At 52.5% G+C, this 24,356-nt stretch overlaps 2 protein-coding genes across 20 annotated transcripts in view; both read left to right on the top strand.

Moving 5' to 3' along the window:
* The window catches only part of CCDC124 (coiled-coil domain containing 124), a 112,976-nt gene that overhangs the window by 35,393 nt on the left and 53,227 nt on the right, over positions 1-24,356 (top strand). For 2 of the 19 annotated variants that reach the window (XM_050769805.1, XM_050769795.1), the window contains exon 1: positions 1,895-1,904. The exons of 14 other annotated variants lie outside the window; for them this stretch is intronic. The gene's annotated coding sequence lies outside the window, so the exon portion shown is untranslated. Of the gene's footprint in view, positions 1-1,894; positions 1,905-9,198; positions 9,210-13,478; positions 13,490-13,732; positions 13,743-24,356 lie in introns of those variants that run through there. 3 more of the 19 variants (XM_050769799.1, XM_050769802.1, XM_050769785.1) reach the window with 3 other exon arrangements.
* On the top strand, positions 1,138-24,138 carry SLC5A5 (solute carrier family 5 member 5). Its single transcript, XM_050769557.1, has 15 exons — positions 1,138-1,840; positions 3,286-3,351; positions 3,639-3,690; positions 3,818-3,885; positions 5,488-5,642; positions 7,527-7,667; positions 7,768-7,897; positions 11,019-11,107; positions 12,114-12,226; positions 12,303-12,373; positions 13,645-13,731; positions 13,815-14,011; positions 18,019-18,143; positions 20,655-20,770; positions 23,563-24,138. The coding sequence occupies exons 1-15, from the start codon at positions 1,484-1,486 to the stop codon at positions 23,725-23,727; spliced, it is 1,932 nt and encodes a 643-aa protein (XP_050625514.1). The 5' UTR covers positions 1,138-1,483; the 3' UTR covers positions 23,728-24,138.

Genomic DNA, 24,356 nt, shown 5'->3' with positions numbered 1-24,356 from the left:
AAGGGCCCTGAGATGACAGCTCCTTGGTCCTCATGGTAGCATGACCCCCCTCAGTAGACTTTCTCCCACACCCAACCTTGGTTTATGAATGAAGCGGTAAATGAATAAAGGAATAAATGAATGAGGCACTTATCATGTACCAAGCTTTTGTTACCAGGTCCCAGTTATTCCTCTGAGGCAGGGTCTATTTTATCCTTGTTTACAGATGGGGAAACTGAGGCCCAGGGAGGAGCAAAGTCTTCCCCAAGTATGTACCCACTCAGGACTTGAGCTCTGAATGTCTCCCACCCAGCTTAGCCCAAGAGTGGGGTTCAGTGGTGCCCACCCCCTAAGGCTCTAGAGAAAGGGGGTAGGCCCATATGCCAGTTCAGGGTTGGTAAAGCCGGATAAGTTTTCTTTACGGGTCCCCTGAAACCCTGAAAGTGAACCCCAGTCCTGCATGAAAGTGAGCTCCCCATAGCTCAACCTATTCAAGCACAATGCGGCTTTGAGTGCTGAAGCAGGCTGTGCAGCCTTGGATAAGTGACATGCCCTCTCTTTTTTTTTTTTTTTTTGAGACGGAGTCTCGCTCTGTCGCCCAGGCTGGAGTGCAGTGGCCGGATCTCAGCTCACTGCAAGCTCCGCCTCCCGGGTTTACGCCATTCTCCTGCCTCAGCCTCCCGCGTAGCTGCGACTACAGGCGCCCGCCACCTCGCCCGGCTAGTTTTTTGTATTTTTTAGTAGAGACGGGGTTTCACTGTGTTAGCCATGATGGTCTCGATCTCCTGACCTCGTGATCCGCCCGTCTCGGCCTCCCAAAGTGCTGGGATTACAGGCTTGAGCCACCGCGCCCGGCCGACATGCCCTCTCTAAGCCTCAATTTCTCCACCTGTCAACAGCAGTGACAGCTGTGATCAGGGGATCACAGTGCATGGGGATGGCTGAGTGCATGGGGATGGGGAGGCATTTGGGAGCCCTCCCCAATACCACCCGCTGCAGCCACCCAGGTAGCCTGTCCCGGCCTGTCTGTCCCAGTCCAGGGCGGAAAGGGTGCGGGTCCTGCCCGCCCCTAGGTCTGGAGGCGGAGTCGCGGTGACCTGGGAGCCCAATAAATCTGCAGTCCACAATCACGAGCTGCTCCCTAAGCCCCAAGGCGACCTCCAGCTGTCAGCGCTGAGCACAGCACCCAGGGAGAGGGACAGACAGCTGGCTGCATGGGACAGCGGAACCCAGAGTGAGAGGCGAGGTGGCCAGACAGACAGCAGGGGCAGACGCGGAGACAGAGCGGGGATAGGGAGGCGGACACGGACATCGACAACCCGTAGATTCTTAACCCAGGGAGCCCCGGCCCCTCTCGCCGCTTCCCACCCCAGACGGAGCAGGGACAGGCTGCCGAGCATCCTCCTACCCGTCCGCCCGGTCCTGCCTCCTCGGCTTCTGCCAGCTTCCCCGGCTTGAACGCACAGGGCGTCCGAGGACGCGCTGGGCCTCCGCACCCGCCCTCATGAAGGCCGTGGAGACCGGGGAACGGCCCACCTTCGGAGCCTGGGACTATGGGGTCTTTGCCCTCATGCTCCTGGTGTCCACTGGCATTGGGCTGTGGGTCGGGCTGGCTCGGGGCGGGCAGCGCAGCGCTGAGGACTTCTTCACCGGGGGCCGGCGCCTGGCGGCCCTGCCCGTGGGCCTGTCGTTGTCCGCCAGCTTCATGTCGGCGGTGCAGGTGCTAGGCGTGCCGTCGGAGGCCTATCGCTACGGCCTCAAGTTCCTCTGGATGTGCCTGGGCCAGCTTCTGAACTCGGTCCTCACCGCTCTGCTCTTCATGCCCGTCTTCTACCGCCTGGGCCTCACCAGCACCTACGAGGTACCTGACAGAGGCCCAGGGGCAGGACCCGCCCCACTGGCAGTGCTGGGACCCGGTGCGGGGGAGGCGCTGGGGCTTTGAGCCGCTGTGCAGGAGGAAGCGAATGGCACCTCGGTGCTTTAACGGAAGGGGCCCCTAGGCAGACACGTGGGGAGGTTTCTAGGAAAAGGCCCCAGGCGCCCGGAGAGGGGCAGGAGGGAGGAAGAGAGAGCCTGGCGTCCTGCTTCTTCGGTGGAAGCGCGCGAGGGGCGGGGCCTGGCTCCACCAGGTGTGTACTTATGTGTGGACACACACCTGCCTCCCACCTGCCCGGGCGTGGAGACCCACGTTTGCGCGATAGAGGGGAGTGCTGACGGCTCCAGGGTTCGAAACCTGGCTTCACTGCTTTCTTCTATCTTGGACAAGGGGCGTGCCTCTGTTTGGGTTTCCCAGCTGTCAAATGGGCGAATTACAGGACCTCCCTTCAGGGGAGAGGGTAAAGGGATTAAAATCGTGGCTCACGCCTGTAATCCCGGCACCTTGGGAGGCCAAGGCCGGCGAATCATTTGAGGTCAGGAGTTCGAGACCAGCCTGGCCAACATGGTGAAACCCCGTCCCTACTAAAAATACAAAAATTAGCCGGATGTGGTGGTGGGCACCTGTAATCCCAGCTACTCGGGAGGCTGAGACAGGAGAACTGCTTGAACCCGGGAGGTTGCAGTGAGCCGATATCGCTCCATGCACTCCAGCCTGGGCGACAGAGCTAGACTCTTCTCTCAAAGGAAAAAAAAAAAAAATTGTGGCAGGGCGCGGTGGCTCACGCCTGTAATCCCAGCACTTTGGGAGGCCGAGGTGGGTGGATCACGAGGTCAGGAGTTCAAGACCAGCGTGGCTAACATGGTGAAACCCCGTCTCTACTAAAAAGACAAAAATGAGCCGAGCGTGGTTGCGCGCGCCTGTAATCCTAGCTACTCAGGAGGCTGGGGCAGGAGAATTGCTTGAACCTGGGAGGTGGAGGTTGCAGTGAGCCGAGATCGTGCCACTGCACCCCAGCCTGGGCGACAGAGCGAGACTTCGTCTCAAAAAAAAAAAAAAAAAAAAAATGTGACAGGTGTATCCTAGGCGGCCAACACCATTGGCCCCGGGCACTGTCTACACTGTGCGCTTGCGGGCCACGTTGGTGTCCGCTGAGCGGTGGCTGTTCCAGGAGCCCGCGCCCGTCAGGCGCAAGTGGGAGGGCGCGTGCACACGCATGGACCAGTCCTCCAGGTCCACGGGGTATGCACAGGCACGGGATGGCACCTGTAAACGCGTGTGTGCGTGGGACGGGGCCCCCACGTGCAAGAATCTGGCGAGCGCGGTTGGCTTCCGGAGGAACGGGCCCACCTAGAGAGCAAGCGAGGGACCCCAGAGGCCTCAGCTCCCGGGTAGGGACTGTCCAGGTGACCTCGAGTCCCTCCTTGCAGTATCTGGAGATGCGCTTCAGCCGCGCGGTGCGGCTCTGCGGGACGTTGCAGTACATTGTAGCCACGGTGAGTGGCCTCGGCCCCGCCCTCCGCGCAGGGTCCCGCGAGCGCCAGCCTTCACTAGCCCCGCCTCAACCATTCAAGACCCCGCGCAGACCCCGCCCCACGCTCCCGTTCTGACTCCGCCCCCACCAGTCCCGTCCCATCCACACCTAGCCTGACCCCGCCTCCACTCTGCGAGACCCGGCTTATCTGCCCCGCCCATATGCTGGGACCACCCTTCTCCCTCCTCTCCCCATCCCCAACTCGCCCAGACGCCCTCCCCGTTCACCCGCTCCACACTCTGTCTACAGATGCTGTACACTGGCATCGTGATCTACGCACCGGCCCTCATCCTGAACCAAGGTGTGACTCTGGGAGATCAGGGGAGGGTGTCTGGGAGGAGAAAGGGAGGGAGAGGAGGACCCAAGACGCTGGGAACTAAGTTTGTGCCCCGCCCAGGGGCCTAACAGAGGGACCTCTTTTTGCATAGTGACCGGGCTGGACATCTGGGCGTCACTCCTATCCACCGGAATTATCTGCACCTTCTACACGGCTGTGGTGAGTGGCCCTGGGAACCTACTCCACACGGGGGATCGGGCCCACTGTGTCACTTGTGGGGAAACTCTGGGCTTGCCCCTTTCTCCCGAGGAAGCCTCTGTCCCAGCTGGGACCCAGTGTCCTCATCTTTATAGTGAAAAGTGAGCTGCTGAAAAGCTTATTGCTGAGAATGTAGAGGTATAGTAGCTTCAGGCGTGGCTGGATCGAGGCACTCTGACCTCGTCCTCTGGGTCCCTCCCCCAGGCCCCATCAGCTCCAGGCTTCCACCTCTTCTGGCTTCCCGTCCAGCAGGAAGTGAGCTCCTGCTTCATCCTGGGGCTGGCTGAGGTCCCAGGGAGGGTTACCTTTGACTGGCTCAGGTCTGACCTTGATAGTGATATTATCATTATAGTGATAATAATAGTAATGGCAGCAAGGCGCAATGGCTCACGTCTGTAATCCCAGCACTTTGGGAAGCAGAGGCAGGCCGATCACCTGAGGTCAGGAGTTCAAGACCAGCCTGGCCAACACGGTGTAGTAGCACTTCTACTAAAAATACAAAAATTAGGTGGGCGCAGTGGCACATGCCTGTAATCTTAGCCTCTCAGAAGGCTGAGGCAGGAAAATCGCTTGAACCCGGGAGGCGGAGGTTGCGGTTCGCGGAGATTGCGCCATTGCGCTCCAGCCTGGGCAATAGAGCGAGACTCCGTCTCAAAAAAGTAAAATAATAATAATAGTAATGGCAGCAGTCACTCACTGACGCTCATATATATCATGTCATGTTCCAAATCTTTTTCACTTATTAACTTGTTTAATTCCACTGAGCACAGTGGCTCATACCTGTAATCCCAGCACTTTGAGATGCCAAAGTGGGAGGATCACTTGAGGCCAAGGGTTCGAGACCAGCTTAGGCAACATAGTGAGACCCCCCCCCCATCTCTACAAAAAAAATTTTTTTTTAATTAATCGGGCATGTGGTGGTACCTGCTGTAGTTCCAGCTACTCCGCAGGCTGAGGCAGGAGGATCACTTGAGCCTAAGAGTTTCAGGTTGCAGTGAGCTGTGATCACACCACTGCACTCCAGCCTGGGCAATAGAGAGAAACCCTTTCTTTAAAAATAAAACAACTTACTTAATTCTTACAACAACACAGTAAGAAGGTATTATTATTATTATTATTATTATTTTTTTTTTTTTTTTTTTTGAGACGGAGTCTCGCTCTGTCGCCCAGGCTGGAGTGCAGTGGCGCGATCTCGGCTCACTGCAAGCTCCGCCTCCCGGGTTCACGCCATTCTCCTGCCTCAGCCTCCCGAGTAGCTGGGACTACAGGCGCCCACAACCGCGCCCGGCTAATTTTTTGTATTTTTAGTAGAGACGAGGTTTCACCGTGGTCTCGATCTCCTGACCTTGTGATCCGCCCGCCTCGGCCTCCCAAAGTGCTGGGATTACAGGCGTGAGCCACCGCGCCCGGCCGAAGGTATTATTATTAATCCCACTTTAGAGATGAGGAAACTGAGGCATAGAAAGGCATCAGTCCCAGGCACCACTGAAGGCCAGGTAGGGTTAGCCACGGCCAGGTCCCCCATCTAACCGCCCCTCTCCCTCTCTCTGTCCCATGCTGCAGGGCGGCATGAAGGCTGTGGTCTGGACTGATGTGTTCCAGGTCGTGGTGATGCTAAGTGGTTTCTGGGTTGTCCTGGCCCGAGGTGTCATGCTTGTGGGTGGGCCCCGCCAGGTGCTCACCCTGGCCCAGAACCACTCCCGGATCAACATGATGGAGTGAGTGAAAATGCAGAGGATACTGCAGCAGGATGGGGCTGGGACCAGCGTGGTGGCTCACGCTTGTAATCCCAGCACTTTGGGAGGCCGAGGCAGTCAAAGCACTTGAGCTCAGGAGTTTGAGACCAGCCTGGGCAACATGGTGAAACCCCATCTCTACAAAAATACAAAAATTAGCTGTGTGTGGTGGTGTGCACCTGTGGTCCCAGGTAGTCGGGAGGCTGAGGCTGGAGGGTTGCTTGAGCCCAGTAGGCCGAGGCTGCCGCGAGCTGAGATCACACTACCGCACTCCAGCCTGGATGACGGAGCTAGACTCTGTCTCGGAAAAAAAAAAAAAAGCAGGGGGGCGGCTGGGCGCGGTGGCTCACGCCTGTAATCCCAGCACTTTGGGAGGCCAAAGTGGGGGGATCACCTGAGGTCAGGAGTTTGAGACCAGCATGACCGACATGGAGAAACCCCGTCTCTACTAAAAAATACAAAATTAAGCTGGGCGCGGTGGCTCACATCTGTAATCCCAGCACTTTGGAAGGCCAAGGTGGGCAGATCACGAGGTCAAGAGATCAAGACCATCCTGGCCAACCTGGTGAAACTCCATTTCTACTAAAAATACAAAAATTAGCCGGGCATGCTGGTGGGCGCCTGTAATCCCAGCTACTCAGGAGGCTGAGGCAGGAGAATTGCTTGAACCTGGGAGACGGAGGTTGCAGTGAGCCGAGATGGTGCCACTGCACTCCAGCCTGGTGACAGAGAGAGACTCGGTCTCAAAAAAAAAAAAACCAAAAAAATTAGCAGGGCATGGTGGTGCATGCCTGTAATTCCAGCTGCTCGGGAGGCTGAGGCAGGAGAATCACTTGAACCCAGGAGGTGGAGGTTGCGGTGAGCTGAGATCACGCCATTGCACTCCAGCCTGGGTGACAAGAGTGAAACTCCATCTTAAAAAAAAAAAAGAGAGAGAATGCAGCTGGCCTCCATTTGTGCCCTGGGATGGTAGAAATCAGTCAATGCCTCCTGCTCCAGGAGGTCCTTGCTGCTCTCTGCTCCTCCCCTCAGATCAGACTGGGAGCTAAAGCAGCTCTGAACTCTCAGCTGGGCAAAGAAAGAATGGTTTTTGAGTGCATAGATAGATGACTCAGTAAACAAATACATGAGGCCGGGCGCGGTGGCTCAAGCCTGTAATCCCAGCACTTTGGGAGGCCGAGACGGGCGAATCACGAGGTCAGGAGATTGAGACCATCCTGGCTAACACGGCAAAACCCCGTCTCTACTAAAAAATACAAAAAATTAGCTAGGCGAGGTGGCGGGCGCCTGTAGTCCCAGCTACTTTCGAGGCTGAGGCAGGAGAATGGCGTAAACCCCGGAGGGGGAGCTTGCAGTGAGCTGAGATCTGGCCACTGCACTCCAGCCTGGGCGACAGAGCGAGACTCTGTCTCAAAAAAAAAAAACAACCAAAAAACAAATACATGAATTTTCAATCTGGCAAATTCCTATGCATACGTCAAATCCACTCCATTTATTTTTTTATTTATTTTTAATTTAATTAATTAAATTTTTTGTTGTTTTGAGATGGAGTCTTGTTCCGTCACCCAGGCTGGAGTGCAGTGGCGCGATCTCAGCTCACTGCAACCTCCACCTCCTGGGTTGAAGTGATTCTCCTGCCTCAGCCTCCCAAGTAGCTGGGATTACAGGCACCCGCCATTATTCTCAGGTGATCCATCCGCCTTGGCCTCCCAAAGTGCTGGGATTACAGGCATGAGCCACCGCGCCCGGCCAACAAAACCCACTACAAATATCCCCTATAAGGTCCAGAAGTGCTGTCTGGGGCCCTTGGGAGGGTGAAGTCAGCGTGACATCTCCACGTGACTAACTTGCCCTGTCCCCACCCAGCTTTAACCCTGACCCGAGGAGCCGCTATACATTCTGGACTTTCATGGTGGGTGGCACGTTGGTGTGGCTCTCCATGTATGGCGTGAACCAGGCGCAGGTACAGCGCTACGTGGCTTGTCGCACAGAGAAGCAGGCCAAGCTGTGAGTGTTTGGGGGGAGCAAGGTGGGGGTGTCTGGGACACGCTGTCCCCTCCACCAGCCTGAGGCTGTCCCCTAAGCCTTAGGCCACCTCTTCCCCCAGGGCCCTGCTCATCAACCAGGTGGGCCTGTTCCTGATCGTGTCCAGCGCTGCCTGCTGTGGCATCGTCATGTTCGTATTCTACACTGACTGTGACCCTCTCCTACTGGGGCGCATCTCTGCCCCAGATCAGGTGAGTCCCACCCAGGCTCCTGGTTGGCTCTGCACTCCCTCACTACCTTGGTGGGACTGAGGTCAAAGAGCATTTCTAGCAGAATGAATGGCCTGTGCAAAGGCCAAGAAGCAGGAAAGCGCTCAGAGGAGGCCAGGCACAGCGGTTCACGCCTATAATCCCAACACTTTGGGAGGCCGAGGCAGGTGGATCACCTGAGGTCAGGAGTTTGAGACCAGTCTGGCCAACATGGTAAAACCCCATCTCTATTAAAAATACATAAATTAGCTGGGCGTGGTGGCACACACCTGTAGTCCCAGCTACTCAGGAGGCTGAGGCAGAAGAATCGCTTGAACTCAGGAGGCGGAGGTTGCAATGAGGGGAGATCGTACCACTGCACTCCAGCTTGGGTGACAGAGTGAGACTCTGTCTCAAAAAATAAAAATAAAAAATAAGGCCGGGCGCGGTGGCTCAAGCCTGTAATCCCAGCACTTTGGGAGGCCGAGACGGGCGGATCACGAGGTCAGGAGATCGAGACCATCCTGGCTAACACGGTGAAACCCCGTCTCTACTAAAAAATACAAAAAACTAGCCGGGTGAGGTGGCGGGCGTCTGTAGTCCCAGCTACTTGGGAGGCTGAGGCAGGAGAATGGCGTGAACCCGGGAGGCGGAGCTTGCAGTGAGCTGAGATCTGGCCACTGCACTCCAGCCTGGGCGACAGAGCGAGACTCTGTCTCCAAAAAAAAAAAAAAAAAAAATAAAAAAAATTAAAAATTAAAAAATAAAAAATAAAAGAGCTCAGAGGAGGATCTGTGAGGAGTGGGGAAGGTGAGTCTGGGAGGCAATGGACCGCCCTCAGTGGGTGTGAGCAGGAGAGGGCCACATTCAGATCCAGAGTTCCAGAGAGTTCCAAAGATCCCCTGCGAGATGCTCAGGAGGAGATGAAACCATGATGCAGGCTGGGAGTGGTGGCTTTGGAGGTCTTTGGAGGCCGAGACGGGCAGATCACTTGAGGTTAGGAGTTCGAAACCAACCTGGCCAACATGGTGAAACCCCCTCTCCACTAATACAAAAATTAACCAGACCTGGTTAATTTTTGTCTGTAATCCCAGCTACTTGGGAGGCTGAGGCAAGAGAATAGCTTTAACCCACGAGGTGGAGGTTGCAATGAGCAGAGATCGCACCATTGCACTCCAGCCTGGGTGACAGAGACTCCATCTCAAACAATAACAACAACAACAAAAACAAAACAAAACAAAACAAAAACAAAACAAGACCGGGTGCAGTGGCTCACACCTGTAATCTCAGCACTTTGGGAGGCTGAGGCGGGGGGATCACCTGAGGTCGGGAATCGGAGACCAGCCTGACCAACATGGAAACACCCTGTCCCTACTGAAAAATACAAAATTAGCTGGGCATGGTGGCGCATGCCTGTAATCCTGGCTACTCAGAAGGCTGCGGCAGGAGAATCGCTTGAACCCGGGAGGCGGAGGTTGTGGTGAGCCGAGATGGCGCCATTGCACTCCAGCCTGGGCAACAAGAAAGAAACTCTGTCTCAAACAAAAAACAAAACAAAACAAAACAAACCCACAAAAACAAAAACTGTGATCCAGCAGGAACGAATCATGTTGGTTATAATAATAATGGCCAGCTCTGGTCTCCCATGTCCCAAGTGTCTACTCTGTGCCCCTTGCTGTTCCTTTCACCAGCAGTTAGTTTCCCATCTAATCTTTCTTCTGAGAAAGGCAGGGCTGTCACGGCTCCCACTTTACAGATGAGGAAACTGAGGCTCGGGGGGGAAGTAACTGCCTGAGGTCAATGGGCAAGTCAGTGGGGGAAGTGCCAGGACCCATGCCTAGGTCACACCCCAAGTAGAGTTTTGACCATGGGGTTCAGAGTTAGCAGAGGGTACCGGGGACCACCCCATCTGCACTCCTCCCTGGAGATCAGATCCGGGACTGCTGGACTGTGTAACTTCAGGGAGGGACTGTGCCTCTCGGCCTCACAGTCTTCATCAGTAAAACGGGGATGACACAGGTCCCTGCTTCACAGGGATCCCAGGGCTCAGCACACAGTGGGGCTCAGGGACAATTCTCAGGTTCGTGCAGTTGATCAATAAACACACATTACAGCCTGAGGAACATAGGAAGACCCCATCTTTAAACAATTTTTTTTTTTTTTTTTTTTTTTTTTTTTTTTTGAGACGGAGTCTCGCTCAGTCGCCCAGGCTGGGGTGCAGTGGCCGGATCTCAGCTCACTGCAAGCTCCGCCTCCCGGGTTCACGCCGTTCTCCTGCCTCAGCCTCCCGTGTAGCTGGGACTACAGGCGCCCGCCACCGCGCCCGGCTAAGTTTTGTATTTTTAGTAGAGACGGGGTTTCACCGTGTTAGTCAGGATGGTCTCGATCTCCTGACCTCGTGATCCGCCCATCTCGGCCTCCCAAAGTGCTGGGATTACAGGCGTGAGCCACCGCGCCCGGCCTTTTTTTTTTTTTTTTTTTTCTTTTGAGAGTCTGGCTCTGTTGTGCAGGCTGGAGTGCAGTGTCACAATCTCCGCTTACCTCTGCCTCTCGGATTCAGGCGATTCTCCTGCCTCAGTCTCCCAAGTAGCTGGGACTATAGGTGTGAACCACCACACCAGCTCCACCACACCCACCTTAATTCTGTGTTTTGGGTAGAGATGAGGTTTCACCGTGTTGGCCAGGCTGGTCTTGAACTCCTGAGCTCAAGTGATCCACCCGCCTCAGCCTCCCAAAGTGTTGGGATTATAGGCGTGAGCCACTGTGCCCGGCCAGACCCCTATCTTTACACAAAAATTAAAAAAAATTAGCCAGGCATGGTGGCGCACACCTGTGGTCTCAGCTACTGGGTGGCTGAGGCAGGAGGATCGCTGGAGCCCAGGAGTTCTAGGCTGCAGTGAGCCACAATCGTGACACTGCACTCCAGCCTGGGCGACAGAGTAAGATCTTGTCTCAAAACAAAACAAAACAAAACAAAAACCACAAACAAAAACTAAATGCATATTAAATGCTGACTGTGAACCCCGTCTGTCCTGGGTGCTGGGGACGTGCAGCATCAGGACAGATAGAAGCCCCTGCCCTCGGGGTGCTGCTGTCTGGGAGACTGACCCCCAGTTCTCCCCAGTACATGCCTCTGCTGGTGCTGGACATCTTCGAAGATCTGCCTGGAGTCCCTGGGCTCTTCCTGGCCTGTGCTTATAGTGGCACCCTCAGGTGAGCACCCCCGCTTGTTCATGGAGTGTTATTTCAGCCCCTGGGAGCCTCCTCATCCCGACCTGCCATCCCCCTGGGGCATGGAATGTTCTGGACCTGTCCATCATTCCCAGTTCCTGCTTGATCCCTAGAAGACAGCTCAGGGAGGCGCTGGCAGAGAGCATGCCCTGGGCACAGGGACCCCAACTGCAGGGGTTTACCTTCTTATCACCTGTCATGGCCACGCCTGATTCTCCTCTCTTCTTCTTCCTTCTTTCCTTCCTTCCTCCCCCAGACAAATATTTATTGAACATCTACCATGTGGCAAGCACTGTTGTTCTTTTTTTATTTCCAGATGGAGTCTTGCTCTGTTACCTAGGGTGGAGTGCAGTGGTGCGATCTTGGCTCACTGCAAATTCTGCCTTCTGGGTTCAAGCGATTCTCCTGCCTCAGCCTCCCAAGTAGCTGGGATCACAGGGGCACGCCACCATGGCCGGCTAATTTTTGTATTTTTAGTAGAGATAGGGTTTTGCCATTTTGGCCAGGCTGGTCTCGAACTCCTGACCTCAGGTGATCCACATGCCTTGGCCTCCCAAAGTGCTGGAATTGCAAGCGTGAGCCACTATGCCCAGCCCAGGTACTGTTGTTCTAAACCCTGGGGCACAGCCATGACCAAGCAGTCCCCTACTCCTGCCTTCCAAGGCCACACACTCAGGTGGTTTCCACTCTTCTGGGACTTCTGGTCACATGCTTTCACTGTCCCTTTTGCAAATCTCCCACATGTGACTATAGTCCCTCTGGAACCAGAACCTGCCTGTCTGTCCCACCTGCCCTTGGTCACAGGTGTCCTTGCTCCTGTGGGGATGTCTCAGGTCTTCGGGGAGGGGAGGGGTGGATATCTCCTTCACTTTTGCAGGACTGGGTTACCCCCACCTCTGCCCTCAGGCTGGGTGAGGTCTGGCAGGCCAGATGGTGTGGATGGTCTCTCCATATGGCCTGAGGACCCCCCACCGCCTTCCTCACACAGCACAGCATCCACCAGCATCAATGCCATGGCTGCAGTCACTGTGGAAGACCTCATCAAACCTCGGCTACAGAACCTGGCACCCAGGAAACTCGTGATTATCTCCAAGGGGCTCTGTGAGTTTCAGGGAGACCTGGGTGGGAGGCCAGGGCAGTCCCTCCCCATTGACCATGCCACCCCCGTTCACTACAGCACTCATCTACGGATCGGCCTGTCTCACTGTGGCGGCTCTGTCCTCGCTGCTTGGAGGAGGTGTCCTCCAGGTGAGACCCCACCTGCCCCCTGCCCTGGTCTCCCTGAGAGGCGGAGGCATCTTTCCCATTGAACTGAGGCTCAAAGAGGTCACATGTGGCCGCGGCAGAACTCCTTTTTTTTTTTTTTTTTTTTTTTTTTTAGGCGGAGTCTCGCTCTGTCGCCCCGGCTGGAGTGCAGTGGCGCCATCTCGGCTCACTGCAAGCTCCGCCTCCTGGGTTCACGCCATTCTCCTGCCTCAGCCTCCTGAGTAGCTGGGACTACAGGCGCCCACCACCACGCTGGCATTTTTTTGTATCTTTAGTAGAGACGGGGTTTCACCGTGTTAGCCAGGATGGTCTCGATCTCCTGACCTCAAGTGATCCACCCGCCTCTACCTCCCAAAGTGCTGGGATTACAGGTGTGAGCCACCATGACTGGTCTGGCTAATTTTTTTTTTTTTTTTTTGAGATGGAGTTTCACTCTTGTTGCCCAGGCTGGAGTGCAATGGCACAATCTCGGCTCATTACAACCTCCACCTCCCGGATTCAAGCAGTTCTCCTGCTTCAGCCTCCCTAGTAGCTGGGATTACAGGCATGCACTACCACGCCCGGCTATTTTGTATTTTTAGTAGAGATGTGGCTTCTCCACGTTGGTCAGGCTGGTCTTGAACTCCCTACCCGAGGTGATCTGCCCGCCTCGGCCTCCTGAAGTGCTGGGATTACAAGCGTGAGCCACTGCGCCCAGTCTGGCTTGGCTAATTTTAAAACTTTTTTTAGAGACAGGGTCTCGCTTCGTGCCTAGGCTGGTCTTGAACTCCTGGCCTCAAGCAATCACCCATCTCACCCTTCCAAGGCGCTGAGATTAAGAACTAGGTTCTATTTGATGCCAGAGGCCATCAGGGGACTTTTTTGCAGCTGGCTGGCTTGGTGCAGAGGAATTGGGAAGTGGGGGGTGGCGACCTTACGGAGGTTGCAGTGAGCCCAGATCGTGCCACTGCACTCCAACCTGGGCAGCAAAGTGAGACTCTGTCTAAAAAACAAAAAGAAGAAAAAAGGGCCTCCCTGGCTTGAGGGTGGGACTGCCACCCACAGGAGAAAATCAGTATCTTTGCCTCCAACCCAGGGGAGAGAGGCAGGAACGGGGGGTGGGGGGTCCTCTTCCCTTTAGGGAAACTGAGACACAGAGGAGTCCTTGAGCCCCACAGTGGCGTTCCTGAGGTCTCGCTTTCCCAGCGGGTAAACTGAGGCCCGGAGGGGTGGGAGGGCTCCGCCTTCAGCCCCACTTCCACCTACTCTCCCAGGGCTCCTTCACAGTCATGGGAGTCATCAGCGGCCCCCTCCTTGGAGCGTTCGTCTTGGGAATGTTCCTGCCAGCCTGCAACACCCCGGTGAGTGGGGGCGGGGCGAGGGGCGGGGCGGGGGCGGGGCCAGACAGGCCCCTCCCCTTCCCTGACGCCGGCTCTGCCCCCAGGGAGTCCTCTCCGGACTGGGCGCCGGCTTGGCGCTGTCGTTGTGGGTGGCCTTGGGCGCCACACTGTACCCACCCAGCGAGCAGACCATGAGGGTCCTGCCGTCGTCGGCTGCCCGCTGCTTGGCTCTCTCAGTCAACGCCTCTGGCCTGCTGGACATGGCTCTCCTCCCTGCTAACGACTCCAGCAGGGCCCCCAGGTGAGCCGACTTGGGGTGGGAGGGACCCGATCCCGGGATGGTGTGATCTTGAAGGGAAACTTGCTTGCCCTGAACTCTGCCTAAGAAGCCCGATTAGTAAAATGCATTCCTGGTGGAGGGAATGGTAGGTGCAAAGGCCCTGAGGCCGCAATCAGGCTAGTCCCAGTCCAACTGCACTGAGGTTAGGGTGCATTTAATGGGAGGAGAGATGGGTGGGAGATATGGTGCAGCCAGAGGAAGCTAGTACTTTTTTTGTTTTGTTTTTCTGAGACAGAGTCTCGCTCTGTTGTCCAGGCTGGAGTGCAGTGGTGCAGTCTCAGCTCACTGCAGCTTCAAACTCTTAGGTTAAAGCAATCCTCCCAGCTTGAGGGCGGCCCAGAATTTGGTTTGATTCCAATTTTTATTGAGATAAATTAGCCATATTAAAAGTGGCATTTAGGCCAGGTGGGCGCAGTGGCTCACACCTGTAATCCCAGCACTTTGGGAGGCCGAGGCAGGTGGATCACCTGAGGTCAGGAGTTCAAGACCAGCTTGATCAACATGGGGAAACCCTGTCTCTACTAAAAATACAAAACTTAGCCAAGCATGGTGGCAGGCGCCTGTAATCCCAGCTACTCAGGAGGCTGAGGCAGGAGAATTGCTTGAACCCAGGAGGTGGAGGTTGCAGTGAGCTGAGATCGTACCACTGCATTCCAGCCTGGGCAACAAAAATGAAACTCCATCTCAAATAAATAAATAAATAAAAATGGCATTTAGTATATTTGTGCAACCATCACCACTATCTAACTCAAGAACGTTTTCTTTTTTTTTTTTTTTTTTCTAATTTTGTATTTTTAGTAGAGACGGGATTTCACCATGTTGGCCGGGCTGGTCTCGAACTCCTGACCTCAGGTGATCCCCCCACCTCAGCCTCCCAAAGTGCTGGGATTATGGGTGTGAGCCACCGTGCCTGGCCCCAAAAACATTTTCTTTTCTTTTCTTTCTTTCTTTTTTTTTTTCTGAGACAGGGTCTTGCTCTGTTGCCCAGGCTGCAGTCCAGTAGCGTGATCATAGCTCACTGCTGCCTCAACCTCCTGGGCTCAAGGAATCTTCCTACCTCAGCCCCCACTAGTTGCCGGGACCGCAGGCACACACCGTCATGTCCTACTAGTTTTTATTTTTATTTTTTGTAGAGACAGGATCTGACTATGTTGCCCAGGCTGGTCTGGAATTCCTGGGCTCAAGTGATCTGCCCGCCTAAGCCTGGCAAAGTGCTGGGATTACAGGTGTGAGCACCCAGCCAACCAAGAACATTTTCTGTTTTGTTTCTTTCTTTTTTTTTTTTTTTTTTTTTTTTTTTTTGGGTGGGTTTTTCTGCTTTTTGGTTTTTTGGAGACAGGGTCTCACTCTAACACCCAGGCTGGAGTGCAATGGCACAATCACAGCTCACTGCACCTTTGACCTCCAGACTCCAATGATCCTCCAGCCTCAGCCTCCCAAGTAGCTGGGACTACAGGCATGCACCACCATGCCAGGCTAAATTTTTTGTATTTTTTATAGAGATGAGTTTTTGCCATGTTGCCCAGTCTCAAACTACTGGGCTCAAGTTATCTGCCTGCCTCTGCCTCCCAAAGTGCTGGGATTACAGGTGTGAGGTACTGTGCCCGGCCACAAGAACATTTTTTTATCATTCCAGAAACAAGCCCTGTCCCCATCAGCAGTCACTTCCCACTTCCCCCGTTTCCCCAGCTCCTGGCAAGCACGAATCCACTTTCTGTTTCTATGAATTTGCCTGTTCTGGGCATTTCATGTAAATGGAATCATAAAATATGCGACCTTTTGTGTCTTAGCATAATACATATATATTTTTTGAGACAGTTTCACTTTGTCGCCCAGGCTGGAGTGCAGTGGCGTGATCTCGGCTCACTGCAACCTCCTCCCAGGTTCAAGCAATTCTCCTGTCTTGGCCTCCTGAGTAGCGGGGGTCACAGGTGTATGCCACCACGCTTGGGTAATTTTTGTATTTTTAGTAGAGATGGAGTTTCACCATATTGATCAGGCTGGTCTTGAACTCCTGACCTCAGGAGATCCACACAGCTTGACCTTCCAAAGTGCTGGGATTACAGCAGAGTACAGTGGAGCCACTGCACTCCAGTCTGGGTAAGAGAGTTGAGACTCCACCAAAAACAAACAAATAAGCAAACAAAAAAACCCAAAAACATTTGTGAACAAGTTTTGGTATGGACATATGTTTTAATTTCTCTCGGTATATACCTATGAGTGGAATTGCTGGGTCATATTGTAATTCTTTATTTAACTTTTTTTTTTTTTTTTTTTTTTTTTTTTGAGATGGAGTCTTGCTCTGTCACCCAGGCTAGAGTGCAGTGGTGTGATCTCGGCTCACCTCAACCTCCGCCTCCTGGGTTCAAGCGATTCTCCTGCTTCAGCCTCCCAAGTAGCTGGGATTACAGGTGTGCGCCACCACACCTGGCTAATTTTTATATTTTTAGTAGAGAAGGGGTTTCACCATGTTGGTCAGGGTGGTCTCAAACCCCTGACCTCAGATGATCCACCTGCCTCGGCCTCCCAGAGTGTTAGGATTACAGGCCTGAGCCACCACGCCCGGCCTATGTTTAACTTTTTGAGGAACTACCAGACTGTTTTCCACAGCGGCCACATCATTTTACATTCCCACCAGCAACATATGAGGATTCTAACTTCTCCACGTCCTCGCCAATACTCATTATTCTCCATCCTAGTGGGTGTGAAGTGATACCTCACTGTGGTTTTGATTTGCATTTCCCTGATGAATAATGATGTTGAGCATCTTTTCATGTGCTTATTGGCCATTTGTGTATCTTCTTTGGAGAAATGTCTATTCAAACCCTTTGCCCATCCAGCCTGGGTAACATAGAAAGACCCCATCTCTATAAAAATGAAAATGAAAACAGCTGGGCATGGTGGTGCACACTTGTAGTCCCAGCTACTTGGGAGGTTGAGGCAAAGAGGATCGCTTGAGCCTGGGAGGCCAAGGCTGCAGTGAGGCATGATCCCCCCACTGCACTCCATCCTGGGCAACAGAGCAAGACCCTGTCCCAAATTAAACAAAAACAAAAGCAAAAACACCCTTTGCCCATTTTTAAATTGGATGATTTGTCTTTTTATTGTTGAGTTATAATTTACATATTTTTGTATCTTTATATATTCTGGGTACAAGCCCCTGATCAGATGTATAATTTGCATGTGATATTTTCTCCCATTCTGTAGGTTGTCTTCATTCTCTCGATGGCATCCTTTGATGCACGGAAGTTTTTAATTCTTTTTTTGGGGGGTGGGGATGGAGTCTCACTCTGTCACCCAGGCTGGAGTGCAGTGGTGCGATTTCAGCTCACTGCAAACTCCACCTCCCAGGTTCAAGGGATTCTCCTACCTCAGCCTCCTGAGTAGCTGTGACTACAGGTGCACACCACCATGCCAGGCTAATTTTTGTGTTTTTAGTAGAGATGGGGTTTCACCAAGTTAGCCAGCCTGGTTTCAAACTCCTGACCTCAGCCTGCCTCAGCCTCACAAAGTGCTAGGATTACAGGCATGAGCCACCACCATGCCTCATTAATTTTTGATGAAGTCCATTTGATTTATTTTTTCTCTGGTGGCTTTTGCTTTTGGTGTCATATCTAAGAAACAATTACTGTCATGAAGATTCCCACCTGTGTTTTCTTCTGAGGGTTTAATTTGGTTTGATTTTGAAGGTGACAGGAAGCCCTAGAGAGTGATGGGCAGCAGCAGGTGATCTGAGCTACATTTTAGTAATGCGCTCTCTGACTGCGTGTGGAGGATGTCCAGGGTGGGCACAGGATACCTGGAGGGAAGGAGCGTTGCCTACTGCACAGGTCTGGACAGACAGTAGTGGAGGTCTGTGCTAGGTCATGGCAGTTGGGGGAAGGAAGTAAGGAGTGAGGTGGGAACAGCTTTTGAGCACAGGCAGGGGATAAAAGAGGAGGTTCAAGTCTGTCTCTCCCAACCCGCAGCTCAGGAATGGATGCCAGCCGACCCGCCTTAGCTGACAGCTTCTATGCCATTTCCTATCTCTATTATGGTGCCCTGGGCACGCTGACCACTGTGCTGTGCGGAGCCCTCATCAGCTGCCTGACAGGTAGGTAAACAGAGCCTGTGGCCTTAGAGGTCACCCCATTCATCTCTCTGTGTCAAGGCTCCACCCAGCAGGGAGGGGAGAAAGGACGCTCCCATTGGCCGAGCTACCACTGCCTGTTGTACACATTTGCACATAATTATCATCATCATCATCATCATCATCATTTTTAAGATAGAGTCTCACTCTGTCACCCAGGCTGGAGTGCAGTGGTGTGATCTCAGTTCACCGCAACCACCACCTCCCAGATTCAAGCGATTCTCATGTCTCAGCCTCCCGAGTAGCTGGGATTACAAGGGTGCGCCACCATGCCTGGCTAATTTTGCATTTTTAGTAGAGATGGAGTTTCACCATGTGTCTTGAACTCGTGGGCTCAAGTGATCCACCCACCTTGGCCTTCCAAAGTTCTGGGATTACAGGTGTGAGCCACTGCACCTGGGCTGTACCTATTTTTTTAAAAGGAAAAAAAAAGTTTGTGAGGAAAAAAGAAGGGTATATGTGTATATACACACACACACACACACACTTTTTTATGTATATGTATACATAAAAGAAATTATGAATTTATATAAAAATTATGAATATATATATACATAAAATAAAGTGTGTGTGTATATATATATGTGTGTGTATATATATAGTTCCTTTTAAAGAGACTGGGTCGGCTGGGTGCGGTGGCTCACACCTGTAATCCCAGCACTTTGGGAGGCTGAGGCGGGTGGATCACCTGAGGTCAGGAGTTCGAGACCAGCCCGGCCAACATGGTGAAACCCAGTCTCTACTAAAAATACAAAAAAAAAAAAAATTAGCTGGGCGTGGTGGCAGGAGCCTGTAACCCCAGTTACTTGGGAGGCTGAGGTAAGGGAATCGCTTGATCCGGGGAGGTGGAGGTTGCAGTGAGCCAAGATCGCATCACTGCACTCCAGCCTGGGCAAGAGAATGAGACTCCATCTAAGAAAGAAAGAAAGAGAGAAAGAGAGAAAGAAAAGAAAGAAAGAAAGAGAGAGAGAGAGAGAGAGAGAAAGGAAAGAAGGAAGGAAGGAAGGAAGGAAGGAAGGAAGGAAGAAAAAGAAAGAAAGAAAGAAAAAAAAAAAAAAGAAAAGAAAAGAAAGAAAGAAAAGAGACGGGTCTCACTCTGTTACCCAGGCTGGAGTGCAGTGGCACGATCATGGCTCACTGCAACCTTGAACTCCTGAGCTGAAACAATCCTCCCACCTCATCCTCCCAAGTAGCTGAGACTACAGGTGTGCGCCAACGTAACCAGCTCACATTTACACCCTTTAAAGCTATGTCGCTTTCTTGACAACCCTGCACCTCTCAGAGCTTGCCCTATTTTGCAGAGACAGAAACTGAGGCATCGCCTGCAACTCCTCTCCCCCGTAAGATTAAGTCCTCAGTAGAGGATATGGGATGGGGCGGGTGGCGCTATCCCTGGTGCTGAAATATCTTTTAAAGCTGCCGGTGACTCTGCACTTGTCAGGGAATTCTAAATTCCACGGAAAAGTAGAAGGAGACAAAGAGGGGAAAATCAGTAGTGATAACAGTACCTGCTCACACTTCTTGAGTCTCAGACTTCACATTCATCAGGCCTTTATCGAGTCCTCCTCTGTGCTGGGCACTATTTTAGGCACTGCGGATGCAGCAGTGAATGGAACCGTGTGCTGAACCCTCCCAGCCATCCATTAATGTCTTTGTTTTGTTTTGTTTTGTTTTTTGAAATGGAGTTTCACTCTGGTCGCCCAGGCTGGAGTGCAATGGTGCGATGTTGGCTCACTGCAACCTCTGACTCCCAGGTTCAAGCAATTCTCCTACCTCAGTCTCCTGAGTGGCTGGGATTACAGGCACCCACCCCTACGCCTGACTAATTTTAGTATTTTTAGTAGAAATGGGGTTTCACCATGTTGGCCAGGCTAGTCTCGAACTCCTGACATCAAGTGATCCCCTGTCTCGGCCTTCCAAAGTGCTGGGATTACAGGCGTGAGCCACCATACCCAACCTCCATTGATGTTTTTGTTTTGTTTTGTTTTGTTTTAGAAACAGGGTCTTGCTCTGTCACCAAGCTGGAGTGCAGTGGCACAATGACGGCTCACTGCAGCCTTGACCTCTTGGGCTCAAACGATCCTCCTGCCTGAGCCTCCCAAGTAGCTGAGACTAGAGGCACGCGCCACCATGCCTGGCTAATTTTGTAATATTTTGTAGAGATGGGGTCTCACTATGTTGCCTAGGCTGGTCTCCAACTACTGGGCAACTCCAAGCAATTCTATCGCCTTAGACTCCCAAAGTATGATTATAAGCATGAGCCACCATGCCTGGCCTCACTGATATTTTATTACAACCTCACTGAATAGATGAGGAAACTGAGGCTCAGAGACTTGCCAGGGTCCCTCAGTGAGACTGGAGCCTGTTAGACTTCATAGTCCAGGGATCTTCTTTCTCTTTCCCAGGGCCTGGTCTCCAACCCCCATGACCCCTTCATTAAATACCTGGATTTCTCCATTTCTTCCCGCCTCTCAGGCCCCACCAAACGCAGCACGCTGGCCCCGGGATTGTTGTGGTGGGACCTCGCACGGCAGACAGCATCAGTGGCCCCCAAGGAAGAAGTGGCCATCCTGGATGACAACTTGGTCAAGGTCAGTCTTAGGCTGAGTTCCCAGATCTAGAGGCAGCCACATGGCTTTGGGACATGACCATAGCTCAGGGGATGGACATGGTACATCAGCACCTTTCTCCATCTCTTGTTATATCCAGTCAAAAGACTCTGTTGGGAGCTGATTCATCCTCAACAGTTTTTATTATCTCCCTTCACAAGGACTGAACGGAGTTTAATACTATTCCTTTTTGTTTGTTTGCTTGTTTTTTGAGACAGAGTCTCACTCAGTTGCCCAGGCTGGAGTGCAGTGGTGCAATCTTGGCTCACTGCAACCTCCACATCCCGAGTTCAAGCGATTCTCCTACCTCAGCCTCCTGAGTAGCTGGTACTACAAGCACATGCTACCGCGCCCAGCTAATTTTTGTGTTTTTAGTAGAGACGGGGTTTCACCATGTTGCCCAGTCTGGTCTCGAACTCCTGACCTCAAATGATCCACCCACCTTGGACTCCCAAAGTGCTGGGATGACAGGCGTGAGCCACCAAGCCCAGCCTCATCTTCAAGTTTTTATTATCTCCCTTCATAAGGACTGAACAAAGTTGAATACTATTCCTTTTTGTCGTTGTCTGTTCTTACAGTGACTTCCAATCTTTGGCAGGTGAAACTGGTGTGCCGTTAGGGTATTGATGTAAAGTCTCTTCTTAAAATAAAATTACTTAATTCAAAAGTGAGTCAACTTGGGGGAAAACTCTTACATAAGAAACACAACAGATGGTAGACCGATTTTGGCTAAAACCGCGTGGTTGCTTTGTGAATTCCCAGAGTTTGGAAAATGCTGTCCCTGGGGGACCTGATCCCATGCCTACCCCTGTTTTGGAATCCCTGTTACATTCTCTCATTTACTGAGAACCTGCTGTGTACCCAGTCCTGCTTGGGGCTATGGTCAGAGGCCCCCACCCCACCCTCATCTAGCAGGGGCAGGTGAAAACTAAAAAGAGAAACATGTAGGGTCTGTCTCAGCATGTGATAAGCATTCAAAAGATAATACAACCAGATGCTGTCAGGCTGGGCACGGTAGCTCACGCCTGTAATCCAAGCACTTCGGGAGGTTGAGGTGGGAAGATTGCTTGAGGCCAGGAGTTCCAGACCAGCCTGTCGAACATGGCTAAACCCGGTTTCTACTAAAAACACAAAAATTAGCCGGGCATGGTGGCGTGTGCCTGTAATCCCAGCTACTTGGGAGGCTGAGGCAGGAGAACTGAGCACTTGAACCCAGGAGGTAGAGCTTGTAGTGAGCTGAGATCATGCCACTGTATTCCAGCCTGGGTGACAGAGCAAGACTTTGTCAAAAAAGAAGGAAGGAAGAGAGGGAGGGAGGGAGGGAGGGAGGAAGGAAGGAAGGAAGGAGAAGGAAGGAAAGGAAAGAAAGAAGGAAGGAAGGAAAAAGAAGGAAGGAAAGGAAAGAAAGAGCCCGGTGTGGCGCCTCACCTCTGTAATCCCAGCACTTTGGGAGGCCGAGGCAGGTGGATCACCTGAGGTCAGGAGTTTGAGACCAGCCTGGCCAACATGGTGAAACCCCATCTCTACTAAAAATACAGAAAAATTAGCCGGGTGTGGTGGTAGGTGCCTGTGATTCCAGCTACTCGGAAGGCTGAGGCAGGAGAATCGATTGAACCCGGGAGGCAGAGGTTGCAGAGAGCAGAGATCGTGCCATTGCACTCCAGCCTGGGCAACAAGAGCCAGATACTGTCAGAAAGAAAGAAAAGACAGACGAGAGAGAGAGAGAGAGAGAGAGAGAGAGAGAGAGAGAACGTGAGAGAGCAAGCAAGCAAACAAAAAAGAAAAACATGTAGGGTCTCAGCATGATAAACATTCAAAGGATAATAAAACCGGATGCTGTGATGGGGAGCAACTTTAGCCAGGGAAGTCGGGGGTGGCCTCTTGGGAGAGATGACATTGATTAACCCTGAGTTAGGAGAAGGAACCAGCCACAGACAGGAACAGCTTTGACTGAGAAGGGGATTGGGAGGTGAGGGGTTTAGCTGAAGGGGTTTAAAACTCCCTCCAGCTGCCCTAGAGAAGTATTTATCTTTTCTTTATTCCTCTTTTCTTTTCTCTTCTTTCCTTTCTTTTTTTTCTTTCTCTCTCTTTTTCTTTTAGTTTTTGTTCTTTATTATTTTATTTTTCTTTTTTTGTTGTCTTTGTTTTATTTGTGTTTTTTTTCTTTTTCTTTTTTTGAGAGAGGATCTCACTCTATTGCCCAGGCTGGAGCGCAGTGGAATGGCCATGGCTCACTGCAGCCCCAACCTCCATGGCCTGAAAAATTATCCTGTCTTTCAACCTCCTGAGTAGCTGGGATTACAGGCGTGCACCACCAAGCCTGGTTAATTTTTTTTATTTTTGGTAGAGATGGGGTTTTGCCATGTTGGCCAGGCCGGTCTTAAACTCCTGGGTTCAAGTGATCTGCCCGCCTTGGCCTCCCAAAATGCTAGGATTACAGGGGTGAGCCACCGTGCCTGGCCAGAAATGTTTATTTTTTTGAAGGTGAATGAGCAGAGAAGCAGAGAGAGGAGGGAGGAACTATAGCAGGCATCTGAGAAAGCATTGATGGCCTGGGCTGTAGGTGACACATGAGTGGGAAAGAGAAGCACATGGAAATTTTGGAGGCAGAGGGGGCAGGACTGGCCTGTGCACTGAACAAGGGGATAGTGTGCAATTCTGTGCATGCCCCGTCCCGCCAGGTCCACAAGTGGCCCCATCTGGGAGGTGAGCTGATACGTAACAGGATGGGGACAGGGTCTCTGATGGGGTCTCTTTACCCCATTTTTCCCCAGGGTCCTGAAGAACTCCCTGCTGGAACCAAGAAGGCTCCTGGCTTCCTGCCCACCAACGAGGACCGTCTGTTTTTCCTGGGGCAGAAGGAGCTAGAGGGGGCTGGCTCCTGGACCCCCTGTGGTAGACATGATGGTGGTCGAGACCAGCGGGAGACAAACCTCTGAGGACAGAGCCAGCTGCTGACTGATACCCTGGGATGGAACCTCAGGATGGGTCAATCCCAGACCATGGGCCCACGGCCTCGGGCTGCGATTGGCTGGATTGCCTTGTATGCAAATGAGTTCAGGACTACAAGACCCTACCCCATGGGGAGGCCCTGCCTCCAGGAGGTCATTTTTTAAATCCAGCCCCTTTCTTCAACTGTTCCTAGTATTAGATGCTGCAGCCCCGACGGCTCCCCCAAAATAAGGCTGGGTTTTTCTCTCTTTCTCTTTTTATTTTTTTTGAGATGGAGTTCTGCTCTGTCACCTAGGCTGGAGTACAGTGGTGTGATCTCGGCTCACTGCAACCTCTGCCTCCCAGGCTCAAGTGATTTTCCTGCCTCAGCCTCTTGAGTAGCTGGGATTACAGGCGCCCACCACCATGCCCAGCTAACTTTTTGTATTTTTAGTAGAGATGGGGTTTCACCATATCGCCCAGGCTGGTCTCGAACTCCTGACCTCAAGTGATCCACTCACCTTGGCCTCTCAAAGTGCTGGGATTACAGGCATCAGCCACCATGCCCGGCCTACCGTTTTTCTCAGTCTATAATAGAAAGATGTTGGCCGGGCGCGGTGGCTCAAGCCTGTAATCC

Source organism: Macaca thibetana, chromosome 19 (assembly GCF_024542745.1).
Source record: "Macaca thibetana thibetana isolate TM-01 chromosome 19, ASM2454274v1, whole genome shotgun sequence".
Classification (NCBI taxonomy): domain Eukaryota; kingdom Metazoa; phylum Chordata; class Mammalia; order Primates; family Cercopithecidae; genus Macaca; species Macaca thibetana.
The sequence above is the reverse complement of the archived record's forward strand: the minus strand, read 5'-3'. Positions and strand labels throughout refer to the sequence as shown.

Bases quoted from the DNA above. Each gene is read 5' to 3' on its own strand.
- SLC5A5 (XM_050769557.1), top strand. From the start codon at position 1,484: ATGAAGGCCGTGGAGACCGGGGAACGGCCCACCTTCGGAGCCTGGGAC. The intron at 1,841-3,285 runs GTACCTGACAGA...CCCTCCTTGCAG, and splicing joins GCCTCACCAGCACCTACGAG to TATCTGGAGATGCGCTTCAG. The intron at 11,108-12,113 runs GTGAGCACCCCC...TTCCTCACACAG, and splicing joins GCTTATAGTGGCACCCTCAG to CACAGCATCCACCAGCATCA.